Source organism: Lottia gigantea, assembly GCF_000327385.1.
Source record: "Lottia gigantea unplaced genomic scaffold LOTGIsca_5, whole genome shotgun sequence".
In the NCBI taxonomy this organism is placed as follows: domain Eukaryota; kingdom Metazoa; phylum Mollusca; class Gastropoda; family Lottiidae; genus Lottia; species Lottia gigantea.
The window spans coordinates 2,107,182-2,132,641 of record NW_008709715.1 but is presented as its reverse complement, the minus strand read 5'-3'; the positions used below and the strand labels follow the sequence as shown (position 1 = coordinate 2,132,641).

At 27.2% G+C, this 25,460-nt stretch overlaps 3 protein-coding genes across 3 annotated transcripts; 1 reads left to right on the top strand and 2 right to left on the bottom strand.

Moving 5' to 3' along the window:
• Window positions 1–197: 197 nt before the first annotated feature.
• LOTGIDRAFT_154130 (hypothetical protein) lies at window positions 198–15,116 on the top strand (the record flags this gene model as incomplete). The annotated part of the gene is made up of 29 exons (XM_009061849.1): window positions 198–243; window positions 651–757; window positions 965–1,087; window positions 1,250–1,354; window positions 1,541–1,675; window positions 3,650–3,737; window positions 3,984–4,042; window positions 4,247–4,381; window positions 5,233–5,320; window positions 5,489–5,547; window positions 5,762–5,896; window positions 7,182–7,269; window positions 7,491–7,549; window positions 7,864–7,998; window positions 8,249–8,336; window positions 8,606–8,682; window positions 9,055–9,192; window positions 9,266–9,334; window positions 9,944–10,031; window positions 10,512–10,567; window positions 10,744–10,878; window positions 11,042–11,129; window positions 11,656–11,657; window positions 12,441–12,557; window positions 12,883–13,023; window positions 13,208–13,298; window positions 13,526–13,638; window positions 14,446–14,508; window positions 15,006–15,116. 29 exons carry the CDS (start codon window positions 198–200, stop codon window positions 15,114–15,116), a joined length of 2,739 nt encoding a protein of 912 aa, XP_009060097.1.
• A 446-nt stretch (window positions 15,117–15,562) lies between these two features.
• On the bottom strand, window positions 15,563–19,245 carry LOTGIDRAFT_228989 (hypothetical protein; the record flags this gene model as incomplete). The annotated part of the gene is made up of 6 exons (XM_009061848.1): window positions 15,563–16,028; window positions 16,473–16,581; window positions 16,822–16,920; window positions 17,171–17,379; window positions 17,500–17,750; window positions 19,127–19,245. The coding sequence occupies 6 exons, from the start codon at window positions 19,243–19,245 to the stop codon at window positions 15,787–15,789; spliced, it is 1,029 nt and encodes a 342-aa protein (XP_009060096.1). The 3' UTR covers window positions 15,563–15,786.
• A 3,243-nt stretch (window positions 19,246–22,488) lies between these two features.
• On the bottom strand, window positions 22,489–24,971 carry LOTGIDRAFT_73381 (hypothetical protein; the record flags this gene model as incomplete). The annotated part of the gene is made up of 4 exons (XM_009061695.1): window positions 22,489–22,741; window positions 23,772–23,872; window positions 24,219–24,427; window positions 24,779–24,971. Coding segments are annotated over 4 exons (756 nt in total), but the record flags the coding sequence as incomplete, so codon positions are not given.
• Between the last annotated feature and the right edge of the window lie 489 nt (window positions 24,972–25,460).

Sequence of the window (25,460 nt, the reverse complement as noted above, 5' to 3'; positions counted from 1 at the left end):
CCTAAACTACATCTGAGTGAAGTGTTGATAACACTGGAGATCTTATCAGTTTACTTCATGATAGTTGGAGTGTTCAAACTATAGAAATGTGATCATGTGACTGATAAATCCTATCTTCTGGGGGTAAGAGTCCAATGTTACCATCTATTTTCTCTTCTCTATGATCAGCACTGAAAAGTCGAGTTGCAAGTAGAGCCATGTTTAGGGTGATTATACTTGCCATTTGTGTTGTGTTTGCAACAGGTAAATATTGGAATTGATTTTTGCAAACCAAAGAAATGTTCATCCTATTTTTCTTTAAGCAGGCATCAGGAATCTTGGATTTTGATTTAAGATGTGTGGTATTACTCCCCCTAAATCCTAATGCTACATAAATTTGTGCTGTTTTCTTTCCTTCTCTTACATTGAAATTCTGTTAAATTTTATAGTACATTCCATTGGATGGATACAGTGGTTTGGGACTGTTCGGCATGATTGAAATGCACCTGGCAAAGGATTGATGAACTGGCTGCGGTTGGCTCAGTTCAGAAACAATTGATTAAATTCTCCTACATGCCACCAGTTTCTAGCTGAAATCACAGTTGCTGTCTGATTCAAGCCCATGTTTAAATTTTAGAAAGTTTCCACATAAACTGAACAATATTTTCCAGGATCACCAGTAATATCATTAGAATCTTTGGAAGATGAAGTGAGCTGTAAATTATGTTTAACTTTCATTGAGAATTTACATGATTCTCTACTAAATCAGGACAAACAGGTGAGACAAAACTTCTAAAAGAAATTTTATGATTTTATTATGTCCATTTCCCAACGACCCACCCTGACAAGGTTTATATTAGCACAGGAATATGACTAGAGCTCATTTGACAAGATCCCTTCCTGTGCTTTCAATATTTTTTTAGGAATATATAGAATCTTCATCGGGGTATCGTCATCAACAGAATTCAATTTTTATTTGTTGTAGATTCAAGTGACCCATCATCTCCTGTCTATGTGCAATGAGTTACCTAAAGATGAGAAGTCACAATGTCAGGATATCGTACATGGAGCAAGTCCAGAAACAATGGATATCATGGCAACCCAGATGGTGAATATTTTTTAATATATCAAGACAGTTAGCTTTGGAGATCATTTGAACAAACCTCATTGATTTCACTTAGTTGGATGATTATTAGTACCGGTAATGAACCAGTGATCTAGTGACAGGTATTCAGACATATTTGATACTAACCAATTTTGGTATTTTCAGAAACCACAGGAATTATGTGGACATCTAGGTGTCTGTTCTGCAAGAGAAGAAGTAAAGGAATCTCCAAGAGTTCTAAAACCAGTTCAGTCAAAACAACCAGGGGCTGTAAGTTTATAATCCAATTTTTATCTTATTTTTCTGATATTTCTTGTTAAAAAAAAAACCTATATATGTACCATCATAGGAAGACTGATGGGATGCAGAATCCATAGACATTGGAATTACAAAAATCATGTTTATATGTGAAAAGTTCAAAGATATTAGTTATTATTAGAGATTTTATCATTCCAGGGAGGAGCTTGTGAATTATGTGAATTTGTTGTTCAAGCTGTTGATCAATATATTGAACAAAATAAATCAGAGGCAGCCATTAATGCAACTTTATATAAAATCTGTAATAAATTACCTGATATTATTAAATCTACAGTAAGTTATTTATTATATTCTATAAACATTATATAAAATCTGTAATAAATTACCTGATATTATTAAATCTACAGTAAGATATTTATTATATTCTATAAACTTGTTATAAAATCTATAATAAATTTCCTGATATTTTTAAATCTACAGTAAGTTATTAATTATATTCTTTAAACATTATATTAAATCTATAATAAATTACCTGATATTATTAAATCTACAGTAAGTTATTTATTATATTCTATAAACATTATATAAAACCTAGAATGAATTAACTGATATTATTAAACATACAGTAAGTTATTAATTATATTCTATAAACTTTATATAAAATCTGTAATAAATTACCTGATATTATTAAATCTACAGTAAGTTATTTATTATATTCTATAAACATTATCTAAAATCTATAATAAATTATCTTATATTATTAAATCTACAGTAAGTTATTTATTATATTCTATAAACTTTATATAAAATCTATAATAAATTATCTGATATTATTAAATCTACAGTAAGTTATTATATTCTATAAACATTATATCAAATCTGTAATAAATTACCTGATATAATTAAATCTACAGTAAGTTATTTATTATATTCTTTAAACATTATATTAAATCTATAAGTTATTTAATATATTCTATAAACTTTATATAAAATCTATAATAAATTATCTGATATTATTAAATCTACAGTAAGTTATTATATTCTATAAACATTATATCAAATCTGTAATAAATTACCTGATATAATTAAATCTGCAGTAAGTTATTTATTATATTTTATAAATTTTATATAAAATCTATAAGTTATTTATTATATTCTATAAACTTTATATAAAATCTATAATAAATTATCTGATATTATTAAATCTACAGTAAGTTATTATATTCTATAAACATTATATCAAATATGTAATAAATTACCTGATATTATTAAATCTACAGTAAGTTATTTATTATATTCTATAAACTTTATATAGAATCTATAATGAATTATCTGATATTATTAAATCTACAGTAAGTTATTATATTCTATAAACATTATATCAAATCTGTAATAAATTACCTGATATTATTAAATCTACAGTAAGCTATTTATTATATTTTATAAACTTTATATAAAATCTATAATAATATACCTGATATTATTAAATCTACAGTAAGTTATTTATTATATTCTTTAAACATTATATGAAATCTATAATAAATTACCTGATATTATTAAATCTACAGTAAGTTATTTATTATATTCTGTAAACTTTATATGAAATCTGTAATAAATTACCTGATAAATCTACAGTGAGTTATTTATTATATTCTATAAACTTTATATAAAATCTATAATAAATTACCTGATATTATTAAATCTACAGTAAGTTATTTATTATATTCTTTAAACATTATATTAAATCTATAAGTTATTTATTATATTCTATAAACTTTATATAAAATCTATAATAAATTATCTGATATTATTAAATCTACAGTAAGTTATTATATTCTATAAACATTATATAAAATCTATAATAAATTACCTGATATTATTAAATCTACAGTAAGTTATTTATTATATTCTGTAAACTTTATATAAAATCTATAATAAATTACCTGATATTATTAAATCTACAGTAAGTTATTTATTATATTCTATAAACATTATATAAAATCTATAATAAATTACCTGATATTATTAAATCTACAGTCAGTTATTTATTATATTCTGTAAACTTTATATAAAATCTGTAATAAATTACCTGATATTATTAAATCTACTGTAAGTTATTTATTATATTCTATAAACTTTATAAAAAATCTGTAATAAATTACCTGATATTATTAAATCTACAGTAAGTTATTTATTTCATTCTATATAATATATATTATGATATAAATTTCTACCTAAATTAAGTATTTGAAATTATTAAATCTACAATAACTTTCATTCTTATCAGTTGTTTTGATTCTCTTTTAGTGTTTAGGATTTATTCCTGATTTGGTTCAAGTTTTAGCTCAAGGTTTAGATCCTAAAGAAGCCTGTACTAAAATTCATCTGTGTACTGGTAAGATATATTGTCTGTAAAACTAAAATATTGAGATCTATTTTGGGTGTTTCTGAAGAAGGCAGTAAGCCAAAACGTCAAATAACAGGACAATAATATAGCTAAAATATATGTTTATAATGCTTAAATTATCCTGAAGAAAGTACGAAATAAATTTTTTATCCCAATAGTAAGATTATTCCTAATATTATATCTTTTTCTTACTATTTTTATTAAGGTCCATATTATGTATTTTAATTTTCATAGGTTATCTTATTGATCAAAACAAAAAAACTAAAGAAGAAGTTTCCAAGAAATCAACAGCAGTAAGTCTTCTTGACTTCTACATAACATAAGTTTTACTGATTTACATTGTGAATAGATTTTATTTGATACCCACAGGATTTGACACTAATTAAGAAAATGTCTAAAGGGAGCATTTTTGATAAGTTTTGATCAATTTAAAAATAATTACCATTCTCATATCATTTGGTTATGAACTCAATCTAAAATATTTTCAAATATTTCAGGGAGGAGCTTGTGAGTTATGTGAATTTGTTGTTCAAGCTGTTGATCAATACATTGAACAAAATAAATCAGAGGCAGCCATTAATGCAACTTTATATAAAATATGTAATAAATTACCTGATATTATTAAATCTACAGTAAGTTATTAATTATATTCTACAAATATTATATAAAATCTGTGATTAATTTGCTGATATTATTAAATCTTCAGTAGGTTATTTATTATATTCTACAAACATTAAATAAAATCTTTAATGAATTACCTGATATTATTAAATCTACAGTCAGTTATTTATTATGTTCTGTAAACTTTATATAAAATCTGTAATAAATTACCTGATATTATTAAATCTACTATAAGTTATTTATTATATTCTGTAAACTTTATATAAAATCTGTAATAAATTACCTGATATTATTAAATCTACAGTAAGTTATTTATTATATTCTATAAACTTTATAAAAAATCTGTAATAAATTACCTGATATTATGAAATCTACAGTAAGTTATATATTATATTCTATAAACTTTATATAAAATCTATAATAAATTACCTGATATTATTAAATCTACAGTAAGTTATTTATTATATTCTATAAACTTTATATAAAATCTATAATAAAGTACCTGATATTATTAAATCTACAGTAAGTTATTTATTATATTCTGTAAACTTTATATGAAATCTGTAATAAATTACCTGATAAATCTACAGTAAGTTATTTATTATATTCTGTAAACTTTATATAAAATCTATAATAAATTACCTGATATTATTAAATCTACAGTAAGTTATTTATTATATTCTGTAAACTTGATATAAAATCTGTAATAAATTACCTGATATTATTAAATCTACAGTAAGTTATTTATTTCATTCTATATAATATATATTATGATATAAATTTCTACCTAAATTAAGTATTTGATATTGTAAAAAATCTACAATAACTTTCATTCTTATCAATTGTTTTGATTCTCTTTCAGTGTTTAGGATTTATTCCTGATTTAGTTCAAGTTTTAGCTCAAGGTTTAGATCCTAAAGAAGCCTGTACTAAAATTCATCTGTGTACTGGTAAGTCATATTGTCTCTAAAACTAAAATATATGTTTTTAATGCTTAAATTATCCTGAAGAAAGTACGAAATAAAATTTTTAACCCAATAGTAAGATTATTCCTATTATTATATCTTTTTCTTACTATTTTTATTAAAGGTCCATATTATGTATTTTAATTTTCATAGGTTATCTTATTGATCAAAACAAAAAAACTAAAGAAGAAGTTTCCAAGAAATCAACAGCAGTAAGTCTTCTTGACTTCTTACATAACATAAGTTTTACTGATTTAGATTGAGAATAGATTTTATTTGATAACCACAGGATTTGACACTAATTAAGAGAATATCTGAAGGGAGCATTTTTGATAAGTTAAGTTATAATTAATCAATTTAAAAATCATTACCATTCTCATATCATCTGCTTATGAACTCTATCTAAAATATTTTCAAATATTTCAGGGAGGAGCTTGTGAATTATGTGAATTTGTTGTTCAAGCTGTTGATCAATATATTGAACAAAATAAATCAGAGGCAGCCATCAATGCAACATTATATAAAATCTGTAATAAATTACCTGATATTATTAAATCTACAGTAAGTTATTAATTATATTCTACAAATATTATATAAAATCTGTGATAAATTACCTGATATTATTAAATCTTCAGTAGGTTATTTATTATATTCTACAAACATTATATAAAATCTATAATAAATTACCTGATGTTATTAAATCTACAGTCAGTTATTATATTCTATAAACATTATATAAAATCTGTAATAAATTACCTGATATTATTAAATCTACAGTAAGTTATTATATTCTATAAACATTATATAAAATCTGTAATAAATTACCTGATGTTATTAAATCTACAGTAAGTTATTTATTATATTCTATAAACTTTATATAAAATCTGTAATAAATTACCTGATATTATTAAATCTACTGTAAGTTATTTATTATATTCTATAAACTTTATATAAAATCTGTAATAAATTACCTGATATTATTAAATCTACAGTAAGTTATTTATTATATTCTATAAACATTATATAAAATCTGTAATAAATTACCTGATATTACTAAATCTACAGTAAGTTATTTATTATATTCTATGAACTTTATATAAAATCTATAATAAATTATCTTATATTATTAAATCTACAGTAAGTTATTTATTATATTCTACAAACATTATATAAAATCTGTTATAAATATCCTGATATTATTAAATCTACAGTAAGTTATTTATTATATTCTATACACTTTATATAAAATCTGTAATAAATTACCTGATGTTATTAAATCTACAGTAAGTTATTTATTATATTCTATAAACTTTATATAAAATCTATAATAAATTATCTTATATTATTAAATCTACAGTCAGTTATTTATTATATTCTATAAACATTACATAAAATCTATAATAAATAACCTGATATTATTAAATCTACAGTAAGTTATTTATTATATTCTATAAACTTTATATAAAATCTATAATAAATTATCTTATATTATTAAATCTACACTAAGTTATATATTATATTCTACAAACATTATATAAAATCTGTAATAAATTACCTGATATTATTAAATCTACAGTAAGTTATATATTATATTCTATAAACATTATATAAAATTTGTAATAAATAACCTGATATTATTAAATCTACAGTAAGTTATTTATTATATTCTATAAACATTATATAAAATCTATAATAAATAACCTGATATTATTAAATCTACAATAAGTTATTTATTTCATTCTATATAATATATATTATGATATAAATTTCTACCTAAATTAAGTATTTGATATTATTAAATCTACAATAACTTTCATTCTTATCAGTTGTTTTGATTCTCTTTCAGTGTTTAGGATTTATTCCTGATTTGGTTCAAGTTTTAGCTCAAGGTTTAGATCCTAAAGAAGCCTGTACTAAAATTCATCTGTGTACCGGTCAGTTATGAAATATTTGTTTATTGAAATAAATAGATTTTTATTATTTAATTATATTATTTATTTCTAGTATAAGAATCTTTTTAGGATCATTTCATAGATGATCTCGATAAATTTATATAAAATCAGATATTTAAAGGAGGTGGTTCTTTTTTGATAGTGTATGTGTTTTAAAAACGATTGTTCAAAATATATTTGACATGTTAAATTTATTGTTTTAGGAACTACAAGCAATGAAAGAAAGGTTGAGAATGAAATCAAGAATTTAGAACTGCAAGCTGTAAGTCACATGAATACTACTTCAGATGATTTGTTGTTGCCAAAAATTCCTGAATACTTGTAATTTTATGAGAATTGTGTATGTCAGCTCATACCGTTACCTTTATCCAAATGAAGGCACTATAACATATTTGGCATATTTCTATTAAATATAACAAACTTCACAAGTTCACATTAGAAATTACTCAAATACTGATAAAGATATTGGTAGCACCTTTATCAAATATTTGGTGCATGTATAGTTTATGGCACATCTACTTAAAACTCACTCAATAATATGTGACATTAGATATGATATTATTTTCATTTTTATAGAATCCAGAATGTGATGTTTGTAAATTTGTAGTTCAGATTCTAGATTCGGTTATTGGTGAGAATAAAACAGAAAAATCAGTGAATTCAACATTATTTAAAATTTGCAATTCATTACCCGATGATATTAAGAAAATGGTATTATTTTTTAAACTTATTAATTTGAAAACATTGATTATTATGTAAAATAACAGATACAACAAATTGGAAATAACTGAGAATTGGTTTGAGATTACTATCATGATATCCCTGTGAATAACATATATTATTTTTGAGAGGGAATTTGACTCTATCTTTGACTAAAGATAGAAACTAAAATCATAAAAACTTCTGGCTTTGTATTATATAGTATTTGTTATAGACATAGTTTCATTTATTTTCACTGCAGTGTTATTCAATTGCACCAAACTTGGCTAAAGTATTAACTGAAGAATTTGATCCAATTAGAGCTTGTGTTGCTATAAAACTCTGTGAAGGTAAATGTTATACCTATCTAGTATACTCTTCAATTCCTTACATTACTAAATATTATATATATTCCCCTTGATATAATTACAAACAAATATAGGCCTACGTAAAAAAATACTTTTCATTAGTTTTATAGAATTGAACAAAACTTGTTTTATTTTGTTGAAACATTTTGTGATAAGTCCCCAATTTAGTCATAAGTCACACACAATAAATGCCTGTGATAAATTACCATATAATGATTTTGTAAAACTCACTCATTCATTCTGTTCATTAGATCCAAATAAACCAGTTGTTGAAGCTCCATCTTTACTCAAACCTAAAGCAACAGAAGTTAAATATACTCAAAATCAGGTCAGAATTGAAGAAAATAGCTTCTTAATCTATCCATGGCAGTGATTATTTTGAATTATTGTGTTGTATTTTTTAGTGTTAACCCAATCATTGCAGCAAACTTGTATAGTCATTAATTGAAACGCTCCTTATATGGATGTAAAATGCTGGCTACTGGCCTCTTTGAAACACTATCATAAAAATTTATGAAAATTATAATAAATTGTAAGATGATAATCAAATTGACACTTTATTGAAAAAGGAGTATTATTCAAGATATTGCTTTTGACTGACTGTACAAATTGGCTCTCATACCTCAGTTTTGATCTTCCAAATTTGAAATTGTTTGCAGTGATGTTTTTTTTATAGGAAATACCATCTTGTCTATTTTAGGCAGGAGGAGCTTGTGAGTTATGTGAATTTGTTGTTCAAGCTGTTGATCAATATATTGAACAAAATAAATCAGAGGCAGCCATTAATGCAACTTTATATAAAATCTGTAATAAATTACCTGATATTATTAAATCTACAGTAAGTTATTATATTCTATAAACATTATATAAAATCTGTAATAAATTACCTGATATTATTAAATCTACTGTAGGTTATTAATTATATTCTACAAACATTATATAAAATCTGTAATAAATTACCTGATATTATTAAATCTACAGTAAGTTATTAATTATATTCTATAAACTTTATATAAAATCTGTAATAAATTACCAGATATTATTAAATCTACAGTAAGTTATTTATTATATTCTATAAACTTTATATAAAATCTGTAATAAGTTATCTGATATTATTAAATCTACAGTAAGTTATTTATTATATTCTATAAACTTTATATAAAATCTATAATGAATCACCTGATATTATTAAATCTACAGTAAGTTATTTATTATATTCTATAAACTTTATATAAAATCTGTAATAAATTACCTGATATTATTAAATCTACAGTAAGTTATTATATTCTATAAACATTATATAAAATCTATAATAAATTACCTGATATTATTAAATCTACAGTAAGTTATTATATTCTATAAACATTATATAAAATCTGTAATAAATTACCTGATGTTATTAAATCTACAGTAAGTTATTTATTATATTCTATAAACTTTATATAAAATCTGTAATAAATTACCTGATATTATTAAATCTACAGTAAGTTATTTATTATATTCTATAAACTTTATATAAAATCTATAATGAATCACCTGATATTATTAAATCAATTATATTTTCTGAGCTATTTCAAATTTATTTTCAGTGTTTAGGATTTATTCCTGAATTGGTTCAAGTTTTAGCTCAAGGTTTAGATCCTAAAGAAGCCTGTACTAAAATTCACCTGTGCTCTGGTAAGTAGAAATTCTGAAAATATAAAAGTATTCAAAATTTACATGAAATGAAATGAAAATGAAATGAATGGAGTTTTATGTCCTACTCTTCTGCATCTTGTGGGCTAATGAAGACGGGCAACGCCATGCAGGGTGCCATGAGGGAAATTTTGCCAGGACAGCGGCATTAGCCTGCTGTTTTTCGATTTCCAACTGTCGAGGGATCTTTAACGTGCACAGCCTGTAGCACACGGGGCCTCGGTTTATTGTCCCATCCGAACAACTAGACGCTTTTTCCATGTCAGCCTCTCTTACCTGCATCACTGATGGGTAAACTGGGTTGAAACAAAATTTACATGAGACAGAACCAAAATATGCATAGGATGAAACAGAAAGAAACAAAATACATAGGAAACAACCAGATATAACCAAGCAAACATGGAAATTAATGCTACTTCTAATGGTTTTTTGATGTAAAATTTGATTACAAATTTATTTCAGGTAATTTGAATGTTCACAATCATCATGAAGACTCTTTGAAGACAAATCCGATAAAGGTAGATCATTAATAAATACAAAATGGCAATATTTAAATACTGATATCTATTTCAAATGTATTGAACATGAAAAAAACTGTTAAAAAACTGCAACAGAAAGAAATAGAAAGAAATAGTGCCTAGTGGCATTATTTATCCGTTTGTCTCCTGTTATAAGAATATTTGTTTTGTTTTAGGGAGGAGGTTGTGATTTATGTCAGTTTGTTGTACAGACAATAGATCAGTTTGTCAGGGAAAATAAATCAGAAGCTGCAATCAATTCAACGTTATATAAAATCTGTAACAAGTTGCCTGATCCTTTGAAAACTACAGTAAGTAGGGTCTATACTTTAATGAAATAATTTTGTCACTAAATGAAGTATAAAATTTCAGCAATGAGAGAAAGATTCTGTTGACTGTGGTGCCAGATATTTTTTAAATTTAATTTGTATTCGGACAAAGAATAAACGAATCATATTATTCTCTTAATTCCAGTGTTTAACTTTTGCACCAAATTTGGTCAAAGTTTTAGCTGAAGGTTTAGATCCTAAAGAGGCTTGTACTAAGATTCATCTTTGTGATGGTAAGTGAATTGTTTATTGCTGTTTAATGTATATTTCTTGTTTTGTTTTGATGTTTTGTTTTCAATGAAAAGATATTACATACTGAAAATTTTGTAACCACAGACTCAGGACTCTCTGTACAGCTCAGTGGATGTTGCAGCAGGTTAAATATCTTTGTTTTGATAGCTTTGATATGTAGTTTATCTTGTTAGAATATTTGTTTGTGTATGTGTGGAATTGGTTTTAATATAATATGCAAATGTTTAGCAAGTGAAATACACAACCTACATACAGGCATATTTGTTAAGAATTTTCATATCGCTCTTGATACAAAAGCATCGGGTCATTGCTAAATTACTCATCGTAACAATAGTTCAATTCAAGAAATAGTAATAAATTGTATTATAACAAAAATAAAAGTCAAAAGGTTTTTAAAATGATTATTCAAATGTTCCAGTGTAAATCTTTTGAACCTGAGTTGATCAAAGCATTAGAAAGTGGACTAGATCCAGAAAAAGCATGTTCAGATATACATGTATGTTCCAGTGGTAAGTGAAGCAATTTTGAGTCAGTGTTCTTATTGGTTGGAGGTTAAAAATGTTGGCCATAAGGGAGGCAAAAACTATGACCGATCTAAGTACAAGATTGAGGAACCAACTAACCAAGCAAGATAATATTTAGAACCGTGTTTTGATCTGATTGCATGAATCAGCATTAAATTCCCTTTGTGCTGTGATTCTTCAAAATGCTATAGTAGCCTACAGCAGTAAAATTTTAAAAAGCTAGTAGACACCGCTTCAATATTTCAATCATATTCTTTTAATAGATGAGATAGAGAAGCCAAGGTTTGCATCATGTGATATTTGTAAAACTGAAATGAAGATAATTTTTCCTGAGGTAACTTTATTTTATCTAGATATAGGTCTAATATAATCACACCATTTACTTATGTTATTAAAAGCCCCCAAAAAGCCAGATTAAAGTTGAGATTAATGGTTGTGTACATTTGTATATTCCACATGGGGTGGATATATGTGATCATGCATCATCTGTTATCTGTTGTTTCCATGATTATGATCAGCCTCAATGCCCCAGTTTCAAATTTCTTATCATTGTGTTATTAAATGTCTAATGCTTTACCATTCTGTTACCCTTACTCTGTTTCTAAACCTAATTTTTAAACACTACTGATCAGCCTCAGTATACGTATGTATGTGTATTGATGACTGTTATTTTGAGTTATTGACCCTGCTTTTGTAAAAGGTGGAGAACAATATTTAGATTTTTGTCTCTGACTGTTATAAAAATGGTTTTATTCTCCTCTTATCTAGGATTATAAAAAATGGTGTTCACCAGATTGTGAAGAGAAATCTGAATCTGAAATTGTTCAACCACAACCACTTGTATCAAAGAAGGGCTTTACCCTCAAAGAAGAACCAAAGGAAAAGGTAAGGAAATTATCTTTGCAGTTTATTGTGTTCAGTATAAAAATAAACAGGAATATATTGATGAATATCTATTTGCTGGAATGCCAACGACTACTTAAGACCCAGATACATGTTTCAAATGACTACTTTTGTAGATTATAGATTATTAAACTGAGATATTTTTTCTGCAAATCAGCACGTTTCATCTGTAATTCAGGATTGAATTTTCAACATTTAAATATGAAAATATTATGATACATGTAGGTTCCAGAAAACATGTTCATACTTTTGTTTTATTGAAATATGTTAAAATTATAATTTTATATGATTGATTTTTCTTGCTCAGGAAAATGGAGCTGGATGTGAACTATGTAAATTAATAGTACAGGAGGTTGATACCTATGTTAAAGATAATAAATCAGAAGCAGCGATTAATGCTACATTATATAAAGTTTGTAATTCACTGCCTGCTTCATTCAAATTATTGGTGAGTAGGTCCAGTATATGATGAACCTTGTACATACAGTGTTCAGATCTTCAATATGTTTCAATTTGGTAATGTTTTGATGACCACTTGACTTAAGAAATAAGGTTTGTCTCTAATTATAGCATAGAAACAATGTACTTTTCATCTGTCAATAAACAAATATATATATGTCATGGTCTTTCAGTGTTTGACTTATATACCAGAATTAGAAAAAGCTCTCAAGAATGGTTTAGACCCTGAAAAGGCTTGTGAAGAAATTCATGTTTGTAAAAACAGTAAGTGAATTTCTATTATACTATTATAATATCAATGTAGATGTCCTACTCTTATTTTTGTATCTCCTATCCTCTCATTTTTAAGCCTACAATATTAACCTAAAGAAAGTAACTGTTTCACAGGAAATGTATTCCTACAAAGATGACCATCTGTTACAAAGGACCTGTTACATCATAATCCCAATGAAATGGATTTTGATCAGTTGTATCCATAATGTATTTTGTAGATACATTTTTGAGACTGGTAAGAAGAAGTGTAAATTTGTCGTTTAATGAAGTGAAATGTGATTTATGTAAAGATATTGTCAGTTCTATTGATACTGATGTTTATAAAGATGAGGTAAGAACTGTTCATTGAATTGTAGTTTTGTTTGAACTTTATGTACACCAATATGGGATATATGATGAAGGCCACAAAAGTTCTTCTTTACTCCAAAAAGTACATTTCTAGCACAACTTAAAAAGCAAAGATTTGATAAATTTGGTCTGAAACTCCATGAAAAAAGAGAAAAGTTTTGATTTACATACTTCTTTCAAATAGTGAAGATTTGACTAAGATTGTGCTCATGGCCTGTATAAACAAAAATGTTTTAGAATGTGGTTTACCTTTAACTGTGATTCTTCAGTAAAACATTTTGAAGATTTATTTTGATTTAAACTCATGGAGCCCACTTCATTCATATAATATGTTAAAAGTCTCATTTGAAGCACTGCACATTACATTATAAAATAATGGAATCTTGTTATGTTATTTGAACCCAGATAACAGATTAGAATCATGACCATGAGATGAAAAGTATTCACCTTTTTTCTGCCAGTCTTTTGTTTAAAACACTGGTTATAGTGGTATAAACTTGAAATAGTTTAAACTCTCAGCTTTGTGAGTAGGATTCAGGAGAGTAGGACTACAGTAAAGCCAATAACAGATGTCCCAGTGTTCAGTTGTTGTTGCTATGAATGCAGAAAAGAACAACTTCAGGAAGGGAATAAAATCTTTACTCATCTTTCTTTGTCTGAGTGAGGCATTTGCTCAGTCGATTACATTGGTCCAGGGTTTAAAAAATGGAAGGTGGTGATGTTACAGTAATTTTCACAATTCTATATATAACTATGCCTGTAGAGTGAATATTATTATTAAATTATATAGGATGTAGTAAAGACAGCAGTGGATGATATCTGCAACAGATTTCCTGAACCAGTCAAAGATGAGGTAAATAAATTTTAGTTCTTTTAAAATAACTGGACATAACATTATAGATGGTCATTTCAAAACAATATTTGCTATATAATGTCTATTTAAATACAAGTTTTAAAACATCACCTTATCAAGAGATTTAATATTCCTATAACATTTGACTAATGAAAGACCAGCTTTAAATACACCAGTCAAAATATTCTATTACATCACAATCACCATCAATCTGATTCAAATACATATCCAGATACAATACAGTACAATGTATGTCACTGTTTAACAATGAATATCCAAGAATTCCTTATACAGTGCCAACAGTTAAAACTCTGAATTGACCTGGAATACTTAAAAAAGTAATACATATAAAAGTGAATTCATTAAATGAAATTATCACCTGGTAAAGCTAATATGTATTGTAAATGAATATATATTTTTTTAATGTAACCATTATGTAATATGGCATATTTAATTAACAGTAGTGGAATAAAACAAGTGCTTGGTATTTGTTTCAGTGTCGACAAGCTGTTGATCCAAATTGGAAGAACTTGTGGAATGATGTTTTTAAGAATATTGCTGCACCAGAAAATCTGTGTCATCTGTTAACTCTTTGTAAAACTAAGTGATTTTCACATAAACAGGCAGTCACTCATTGTTCAATTGAGCAAAATTTCTATCTTTAATATATCAACTAATTAATAAATATTATATACAAATAAACTAGAGTATTGTCTTCAATAAAATTCATTCACACTTCAAACTTTCTCCTATATACACTCTCTATACATTCTCTCTACATATCTTACAAGTTACAATCTTTATCAAAAATCAGTGACCTTCTAAATGTACTATTGGAACAGTAAGGTTATGAAAAGATTCATCTACAATTTCACAAAGCAATCTGCAAGTTTAATGTCATTACTAACATTTCAGTCCTTGCTTCTTTTAGGTTAAAAAAACATAAAGATCATTAGAACCAAAAGTGTCTTTTTTAATCATGGAAAGGTGATATATATGCAATGAAATTTATGTCTTAAATAATCAAAATTCTTTGAAAACTTCTTATACAATGAAAATCTTGTGGATTATGGATAGGGTTGAAACATGCAAATTATGTAATTAATGAAATAAAAAATGCAAAATTTACAGATAAATTATGAAAAATTGAAACCTGTCAAAGACTCTATCAATTTGGGGAATTGAAGGTGCTTTACTAGCTATGCCCTTATTTAATGACATGGAGGTCCATGGTTGATTCCTGGTAGAACCTTGTGCCAATTTGTATGTACATTTGAATTAATCATCTAATATTTGAAATTTGACATCCCTAGTTAAACATGAGTGTATACATGGAACAATTTTACATTTTTCATAATCTGTATCTTCAACAACATTACTTGTCTCAAAATCTAATGCCATTTGATTTGCCACTCTTGATAATATTTGAAAAAAGTTATGTTTTCTATTATAGATTTGAAATTCATCACATAGACAGGATACAAATATTGAGCCACCCTTTCTTGCATAAGCTGCATATCCTGAAATTAAAAATGGATATGGAATAGAAATGATGACATATGTTAACATCAACACAGTTAATTGTTTTTTTCATATACATGCTACTCTACAGTCATAGATAACACAAAGGCATGGGAAGTAACTTTGATACCGAAATTCATACATATTATCTATACGAAAAGTGTTGAAAAAAAATTGAAAATACATGTAGTTTGTCAATGTGTTACCCAATTACAAATGTAAAAGCAATTATTTACTGAAGCTATCAATGATATATTTACACTGATTGACTTGATTCTCCATAAATATTTATAGTAACTAATTTATAGTTGAAATACATTCCAAGACTTCTGTGCTTTATCAGATATGTTAATTGTGCAATGTCATGCATAGCGAGTCTCTATATAACATGAACAGTACACCTTTAACATCACATTAAAAATATTTTTACATCTAAAGAGTACCTGGTGGAGAAGCAAACATAACCATTGAATCTGAGTAACATGGTGTAGGGTAAGTAAATGTAGTTACTGGTGGAGAATAATCACCTGACGTAGCTTCAATATAGGTCTCCTTAATCAATTAAAATATAATAATATACAAATTTCGTTTAGAGCAAAACATGAAAAGATAACACATTTTACCCTTTATATTCTTCTTATATTAAATTCATAATTGGTGATAATGTTTTTATTAACTTATTATGTACTAAAAAGAGCCAATTTCATAGGATCCTTTCTAATCTAATATTCTCAATCCAAATGCAAGTTGTATTCTTTTAAAAAATGAAATATTAGAAATTCTATAAAATACCTCTAATTCACTACTAATTTGTTCCACATTTGAATTGCTACTGTCTTCAACAGGTACAAGAGTTTCAGCACCTTTATCATATCCCTTACCTCGACATGCCTGTAAATACATATATTAAACACATATACAATGTCTCTTAGATGAACTTTCTAGGTAATATGTAGGACAGAGAAGGAAAGCAAACAGAATTGACATTTGCTAGATTATCTGTATTTACAGCTGGATCCACTAGAATAATGAGAAAAAAGATGTCTTATTCAATTTCATCACTTTTAGATGCTGACCATGAACAGAACCAACAATCACCATTTGATATGCTTAATACAAAATGTCGAAAACAAGGGTTTACCTGTATGAAAAACAGACGTGGCTTTCCCATTAAATCAGGACAATTATCATTATTAAATATTTTCATTACATATTCTATACTTATAGCTTGTTCGTCAACACCTAATACACTGTCTTTTCTCTCATAATCACCTGTTTCATATTGGTTACCATGACTTAATATCACACAAGCAAAACAACTAGCATCTTTATGATTAAATTTTTGTCTTGCTAAAATAAGAATGAGAATTATTAAGCACTGTTATAGTGAAAATGAAATGAGACTATAGCCTAACTCATAAAAAGATGTTTAAGGAATCGTTAAAATTGTCAAAAAAATTTAATGCTTACCCTTTCTTAATTTAACATCCATTTTTTCTCCGGACAAATTTTTAAACGTTTTTACAATAAAGCCAAGACGTTTGAATGTTTTTTTCAAATTTTCCACGTCTGCTGTACTACCATGTCTCTGACGACTTTCATGAAAATCTTTATTTTGAATGACAATCATTAAATTCTTTCCATTGTAATGTTCATATTCATGATGTGAATTTTCAGAATAATGTTCTTTTAATTTCTGTTTTACTTCCTCACATACCGAACTGAAAAATGATAATATAATCAGTAAATTTTCTATATCGCTCTACAATTGATGTATTGAGCACTATTCTATTATTATTGTCATCTGTTGATATAATGATATATTTCACTCTCGATACAACACAGGTCTACTACATTAACTAAGTTTCAAAGGAAAACATGTTAGAAGAAATAATGGTACATCATGAGAATCTGAAACTGGAATCTAAGGATCATTAATTTAGTACAAAAAAAAAATAAAATCACATATTAACATACATCAGTAGATTTGGGCGCAACAAAAATATCAAGAAATAGAGACACTAAGCAGTTTTATATTGTCTTTTACTATTAGCAATAGTTAGGTTCTAAAAAGTGGTAGCCTATATCAAAGAACACTTACCTTGTAACAACACAAAGCTTTTTAATTTTATTTTTGGCAGAAATTATTATTTTTTTTAATCCAGGCAGATTTACATCAGTTTCTAGATCTCATCACTATCAATTATCACACCAAATTTCATTCAAATCAAATGAAAAGTGTAGTCTCTGTTGTGTTCACAAACAAATTTTGACACGTTTTTCTTAAGTCAAGGGCAATAACTCAAAAACCATTCATTGAAAGATAGTCAATTTCAAACCCGTCCACAATTTCATCATTATAAATATTCACACCAAATTTCATTTAAATCAAACGAAAACTGTAGTCTCTATTGTGTTCACAAACAAATTTTGACATGTTTTTCATAAGTCAAGGGCAATAACTCAAAAACCGTTCATTGAAAGATGGTCAAATTCAAATTTGTTCAAGATCTCATTAATATACATGATCACGCTAAATATCATTAAAATCAGATAAAAACTGTTGTCTCTATTGCGTTCACAAGCCAATTATGGACCGACAGACTGATGGATGGACAGTCTGACAGGGGCGACGACAATATATACGACCACATTATAATGTGGACATATAAAAACTTCAATTAAGCAAACTAAATTCTATGGCCTTTATATCATAGATTATAACTACTCTCTGGCCACATTGAGCTCTAAATTGAATTTTTTTCTCTCATGTCACAAATATTCAAAATATGATTTTCAAGTGCATACTAATTGTCTTAGAATGCCTTTGGGTCCATGAATATATAAGTTTTGAAAATTTTGCACTTGGAATGAACACACTTCTCTCCAAGAATTTCATGTGAAAATGACACACATTTTGAACTGAAAATCTCCCTCTGTAAAGTCATAGTTTCAAATAATTTTGTTTTAATGGTTGGCATTTTCATCAACCTAAAGACAATCTAAGACTCTCAGCAATATTTGGAGATTAATATTTCAATTCATACAAAAATGATAGCCAAAATGTGATTTAGAACTTGATGTGGCCAGAGAGTACATATCCACTACTTTACCTTCTCTATCTTCAAACTCAGAATCACTTGAATCAACATCACCTTCTTCATCAGACACCATCCAATTTGTCTCATCAAAACTTTCAATTCTTTCTTCTGCCATTATAATAACTGAAACATCATTGACACATTGACATGTGATTAAAACTTTCAAAAAATACATATTTCTTTTTCTATGGGTTCTATCTCTGAAAGCTTCTAAGAAGACATGTAGGCCTATGAAACTTGATATTCAGAATAACTTTGTAATGGAGAATGAGTTAACACACAGTATGTAAATGAAAGGAAATATTATAGTTGTATCAGATATTTGTATTTTCAAAATGAGCACTTTGAAATGAAAGGAAATTTAAATATTTGACAATTAGAAAATAGCTTTCAAACAAATTGTCAGTAGTGAACCCTTTCTTAAAATACTTTTTTTTTTCATACTAACAAAACTTATAACATCTATTATAGTTAAATATCGTAGGTACAAAATTACTCTCCAACATCAGAGAGCTCAGAGTCTAATTTTCACTTGAATTATATAGTATGCAAAATAAAATGTCATGCTGATTTTGTATTTGCACTTTCTCCCATATAAATTTCCAGTGCTAATGGCCAACTGATTTTTACTGGAGATTTTCTTCTGCAAAATAATATTTCAAAATTATAATTGTTGTTTTGGTTTGCATTTCACCAACCTAAATGAAATCAAATACCAATTCATACAAAAATGATAATCAAAATGAAATTGTGGTTGGACAGCAATTTATATCATATCAAATAAGCTTGATATACATGTATACAAAAAGATTAAGAAACCTGATGATCCATTAACATAGGGAAGTCACACTTCATAACTTACCATAACAAATACCGGTCTATGAGTGGTTAAAATGTTAAGTCAAATCAGGCTAATAGTCTTCTCAGTTCACTATTCCACAGTTGCTTGTCATTAAACAATCCTTTTTATGAAATGTCATGTCAATTTATAAATAGCATCTCAAAAATTCCAATTTTTTATTTAGCTGATGACCAAAAATTCATCTTAAAAACTCAAGTGTTCATTCTCAAAACACTGATTTCAGCTTAAATACAGTTTATACTGACATCCTTTAACATGAATATCCGTTTGACTCATTAATTGATATATCAATGGTGTCAAGTGTCTGGGATGTTATTCATTAATTTGTGTCTCGATTATCCAGTGAAACAAACTGTTTTACACTATCCATTATACATTGTCTATTACAACCTCACAGCTTTGTCATCTTGTAGTTGATCATGAAAGTTTTAGTTATCAGAACATTTAAAATGATAAGATCAACAAATATTTTGCTCTTTTGGGCCCAAATATTATCAAACAATTTTTGCTAGCCTTCATTTGAATCTTAGATTTATCTATGAAAGTGTGCAAAGAGGATGTCCCAAAAATAAATGAATACAATAAGATTATATGAAATGAAATTTTATTCTTCAATATGAGTAGACAGATTAAAAATTTATTTAAAAATATAAAAAAAATGTAAATAAATAAAGAGAAAAATTAAATCTAACTGAAATATATATAATATTTCTTCTTAATATGTTAAAGGTATACTGCCTCTTAGGATGACTAAAAAATTGAAATTTTTAATCTTGGTTAAAATAAGTCATTGATCATCAGTCGAGTTACATGGTGTCAAAAATATAACAGAATCCTTCAATATCCAATAAATTCATAAAACTAATTATAATTCATTAAAATAAGTAATTTTGAAACATGTTTAGAAGCGTGTTTCAATAATTATTTAATTTAATAGATATAATATATATAATTTAATTTAGAGGGCTGGGATCATGCTTGCACTCTTGTTTTCAAACATTTCACCTTGTCCTTATTTTTGATTCAATCAATAGGGCCTACTGAAGAATACTAATATCAAATTGTTTTTGGGCCCCTAAATTTGAAATATCAGGCACCATTTCTAGAATTATCCATAATTATAGATTGTTAATTTTAACTGTGTCATGTAGGCCTATGATCAATTTAATGAAATTACCAGGCTTAAAGCTTATTTGAAAAAAAAAAAAGAAAAAAACAATCAATTTGGAGTTTCAAATCACGAATTCATGCGCTTTGGAAAAATCTCCAGATTTTTCAAGGCAAATCTCCAGATTTTTTTTCCTGACCTGTACACATGTATGTATATCGTTTTATCTACAGATTTTATTCTGTAGTCATTGTACCTGGTTAGTCCAACTGATGAATAGGCTATATACATTTGCTGACCAAGTTTGAGACTTTAAAGTTTAAGTTCATTCTAAGAGGTAGTATACTGGAACCAATAAGTAAATGTTTTTCTTATATATTTATCGTGTTACAAATAACACATACAAAATTATTTACCCTATGAGATTTTTCTATATAAAAATATTTAAGTAAATCAACTTCACAACCAAACAGGCAGCAGAAACAGAATTCAAATAGTCATTATAAACAGTATTAAACAATATAAACTAGAACATCAAACAGGCTTAATAAAAATCTATCTACAGTCAAAATTCCATTTTCCACACTTTTTTTTGTTTGTTACCAATAAATTTATCTAGTAATGAGTAATGATAAAAGTTAAAGAGGACATGTCAATCAATGTTCAATTCCAACTCTTTCCTCTTCAACATTTACAACAGAGAAAATAATTTTAAAACCTACATATAAAATAAAGGACAAATCAAGCATAGGAAGCCAATTGTAGCCATTTACTACCTGAAATGGGCCACAAGAGAGTGAAGGGAAATATATCCTTCATTTTTATAACCCTATATTTGTGAACTTCTTTTTGTCTTCTTGCTTTTCCCTCCATTTTCATAGATGAGGAAAGTGTATACTTACAAGGCAATGAATTTACTCACAGCCTCTCATTCATTTGAGATTAGTAAAGGGCAAGAACTGACTTCCACAGGATGGTAATGTACTGTTAAAAGATATCTGATAATGATGTAGTGTATGTTAATATCTTTGCGTATAACACCAATAATAATTTCACTCTGCTCTAGTGAAATAGTATGATAATAGTTAAAACACATGATTACTGGCTGAGACTATCATTTCAGCTATTTGTAGCTTTTAACAGAATTAAAATCCACCATCATAAATACAAAAATTTTTGGATTACCAATTTCAAACCTACATCATTGACTTCCATGGTAATCAGTTCTTATTCAAATTAAGTGTATAGTGTTAAACTTGATCAGCCAATAAAATGAATTATGAAATGGATTTAATTCTTAACTACAGTGGCTCTAACAAGCCATCAGTTGCAAAAATATAAAATACATCTTGAGCATTGTTTAAAGATTGTCATTTCTTCTTAGGATGAAAATAGATATCCTTTGTTAACATGGACATAATACAAGGAATGGTGACACAACCATCAATATTTAGATTCTTCTTATTCTTTGATTTATAATTCATTGCCATTTCATATGAAACATGAGTTAACATTTGTTGAAAGGTTTTTGACCGTAGGGAGTTTTGTAATACATAAGTTAAAGATTTTATAAACCATGTACCACTCTCTCTTCTGAATGCATAGTAACCTAGAATACAAGAAAAAGAATAAATTAATTTTCTGAATGTTACATTTGTATAACATTAGTGATCATCACATCCAAATCTACTAGTGTTATAACGGTTAATCACTTGACCGATTCTGGGTAGGGATTCTGGGTAGGATTTCATGGTAAGCGGGTCTGATTTGAGATGATCTGTTAACTGCCATTTTTATCAGAAATTGAAAGAAGACATTGTGACCTAGTAAATAAACGCCTAAACTTGTGTTGTTTTTGTTCATTGAATAATTGAGAGGTTTATGGTAATGGGTATCAATTATCATATCACGTGTTGGAAGAATTGCGTTGATTTTTGTGGTCAAGATTATAAAGCCTGAAACCAACAATGCACGATATACTGGTCCAAAGTAGGTACTCAAAGTTCCAAATTTTTTAACAGGTGTTCCACGTTACTATATATAACTCAGTGACCAAGATGAGGTTCTTCTTTGCGTTTTAAAAATGCCACATTGTAACAATGATAATTGTGATAAAATACGAAACAAAGAATGGTAACCATATTTCCATATAATGACCCAAACCATTTTACCTTGATCTTGAAGCGAGGTCATTGATGGTGATTCATCAGCAGAATTGATATCAGCTATCTTTTGTTTTCATGTCATTTTAGATTGGGTATGGACAAACAAATAATAATTACCTGGTGGTGAAGCAAACATAACTAATGAATCAGTATAACATGGACTAGGTGTTGTTATAAGACTATCTAATCCTTTTTTATACTTTATAAAATCTTCTTCTTCATCTGAATCTATAGTCATTCTTCCTATATCATATAATACTTTATCAGCTTTAGCATCTACTGACACCTATAATACATACATAACTGATAGTAATCTAGAGAGGTCACATGCTCTTAATACAAATATCTCACATGTAACTCATATGTGAAAAATTGACTGCTTTTGTGATATATAAATGAACACAATATTGAAAACAAATATTACTTTTAAGCTTGTGCCGTTACCTTTGGTTAAGACTTGTGATCTTACCTCACTGCCTTCCCCACAATGGGTCCCATAAATAAACTTTCTATCAATTGGTTTCTGTGGATGTACTGGTACTTCAACTTTTTTAATAGATTTAATGGTGATATCGACACCCTGTTCAGTCTTTACTCCTCGACAAGCCTGTGTACAGAATAATTAATAGCAAATGTAACAGAAATCTCAAACCTGATACAAAGTAATATTCTTATACTTTATTTGAAACAGTGCCTTTTCAATAGCAATGACACCAAAAGATTTGTTTATTTGAATTGTTTGAACAACAGTTGTCTGACTGAATAGGAATGGTGCAAATCAATGCAATCAGTGTTCCCAAAACACATAAAAGGCTTAGAAAACCTCTTAACAATCCCTTTCATGTCTGGTTCCTATTGTTAACATTCATTTATTTGTCTCCAAATTCCTTTCCTGGAAGATTAAAATTGAAATGCAAGAAAGAACCAAGAGTCTTTCTAGAGGGTATATTTACCTGAATAAAGAACAATCTGGGTTTACCCAATAAACCATGACAATATGGGTCTGAGAATCTTTCCATGATTTCTGCTATAGAAATATGATGTCCATCACTACCAAAGATAACATCATTTCTCTCTCGTTTCAGATCAAAATGTTCCTCCCCATGACTCAATATGATACAAACAAAACAGTCAGCTTTCTCATGATCATACTTCATACTTACTGAAAATATCAGACAAAATATATCATTAATATGAATATTACATGTATATATATAATAGGAATAGTCAACTCAAGAAATATGCCTACTCTTGTAGAAACAAGCCCGACATTTTGCAAAATGTTTCATATCAATAGGTTCTTAACTATGTGGTTTTCTGAATTTTCAAAAGGTTCTATTTATGTCTGCATAAAAGTGTACATACAAACTGATTTTACATGTGTCATTCATTTCTACTAGGCAACTATGGCAAAAAATTATAGTAAAAATAGTCTTAAAGATATATTCATGACACAAATTGAAACTTGTAGTCACAAGGATATTAAAATCAATATACAAAAAAATAAATTTACCTTTCCTAAGTTTTTTATCTATATAGGAAGCTGTGAGATTATTATATATCTTAACATCAAATCCTAAATTTCTAAATTCAGTTTCCATATTCTTGACATCACAACTTGAGCCTGGTCTGTCATACATATCAGTAAATTTATCATTATTTATAATGACGCAGCATCCTCTTTTCTCATGGTTAAAATCATAGGAATCAGAACCTTTAGATCCATATAGTTTCTCAGTGTGAAGTTTGTATTTTCCTGACGATTCTTCTAGAGGACTAAAAAATTATAAATATAATATTTGATTTAACATGTACAAAATTACTTTATTTATACGACTTCATTTAGAAAAATTATCGATTTTGATCTGTTGACAAGCCAATGTGCATTGGTAGACATCTCAATATCTCATGATATTTACTTCATTAAGCCAACAACATTTCGGAATATTCAGCCCCCCAAACCCCCAACCTCCCAAATACCCCCTGCCTCCACTTGACAATTATGTGGCCTTTAGAGAAGCACCACTGTTAAGTGAACCATGATCCTATCAACTAATTGATATGGGTCAGTAGTGTAAACAATGATGCCTTGAATTGATGTACAGTAGTAATAAAACCATGTCATTGATTAGCAAATAGAACTTACAGTATCTTCTTGAACACTTTAAATATCTTTCTTGTGGCTGCCTTTATTC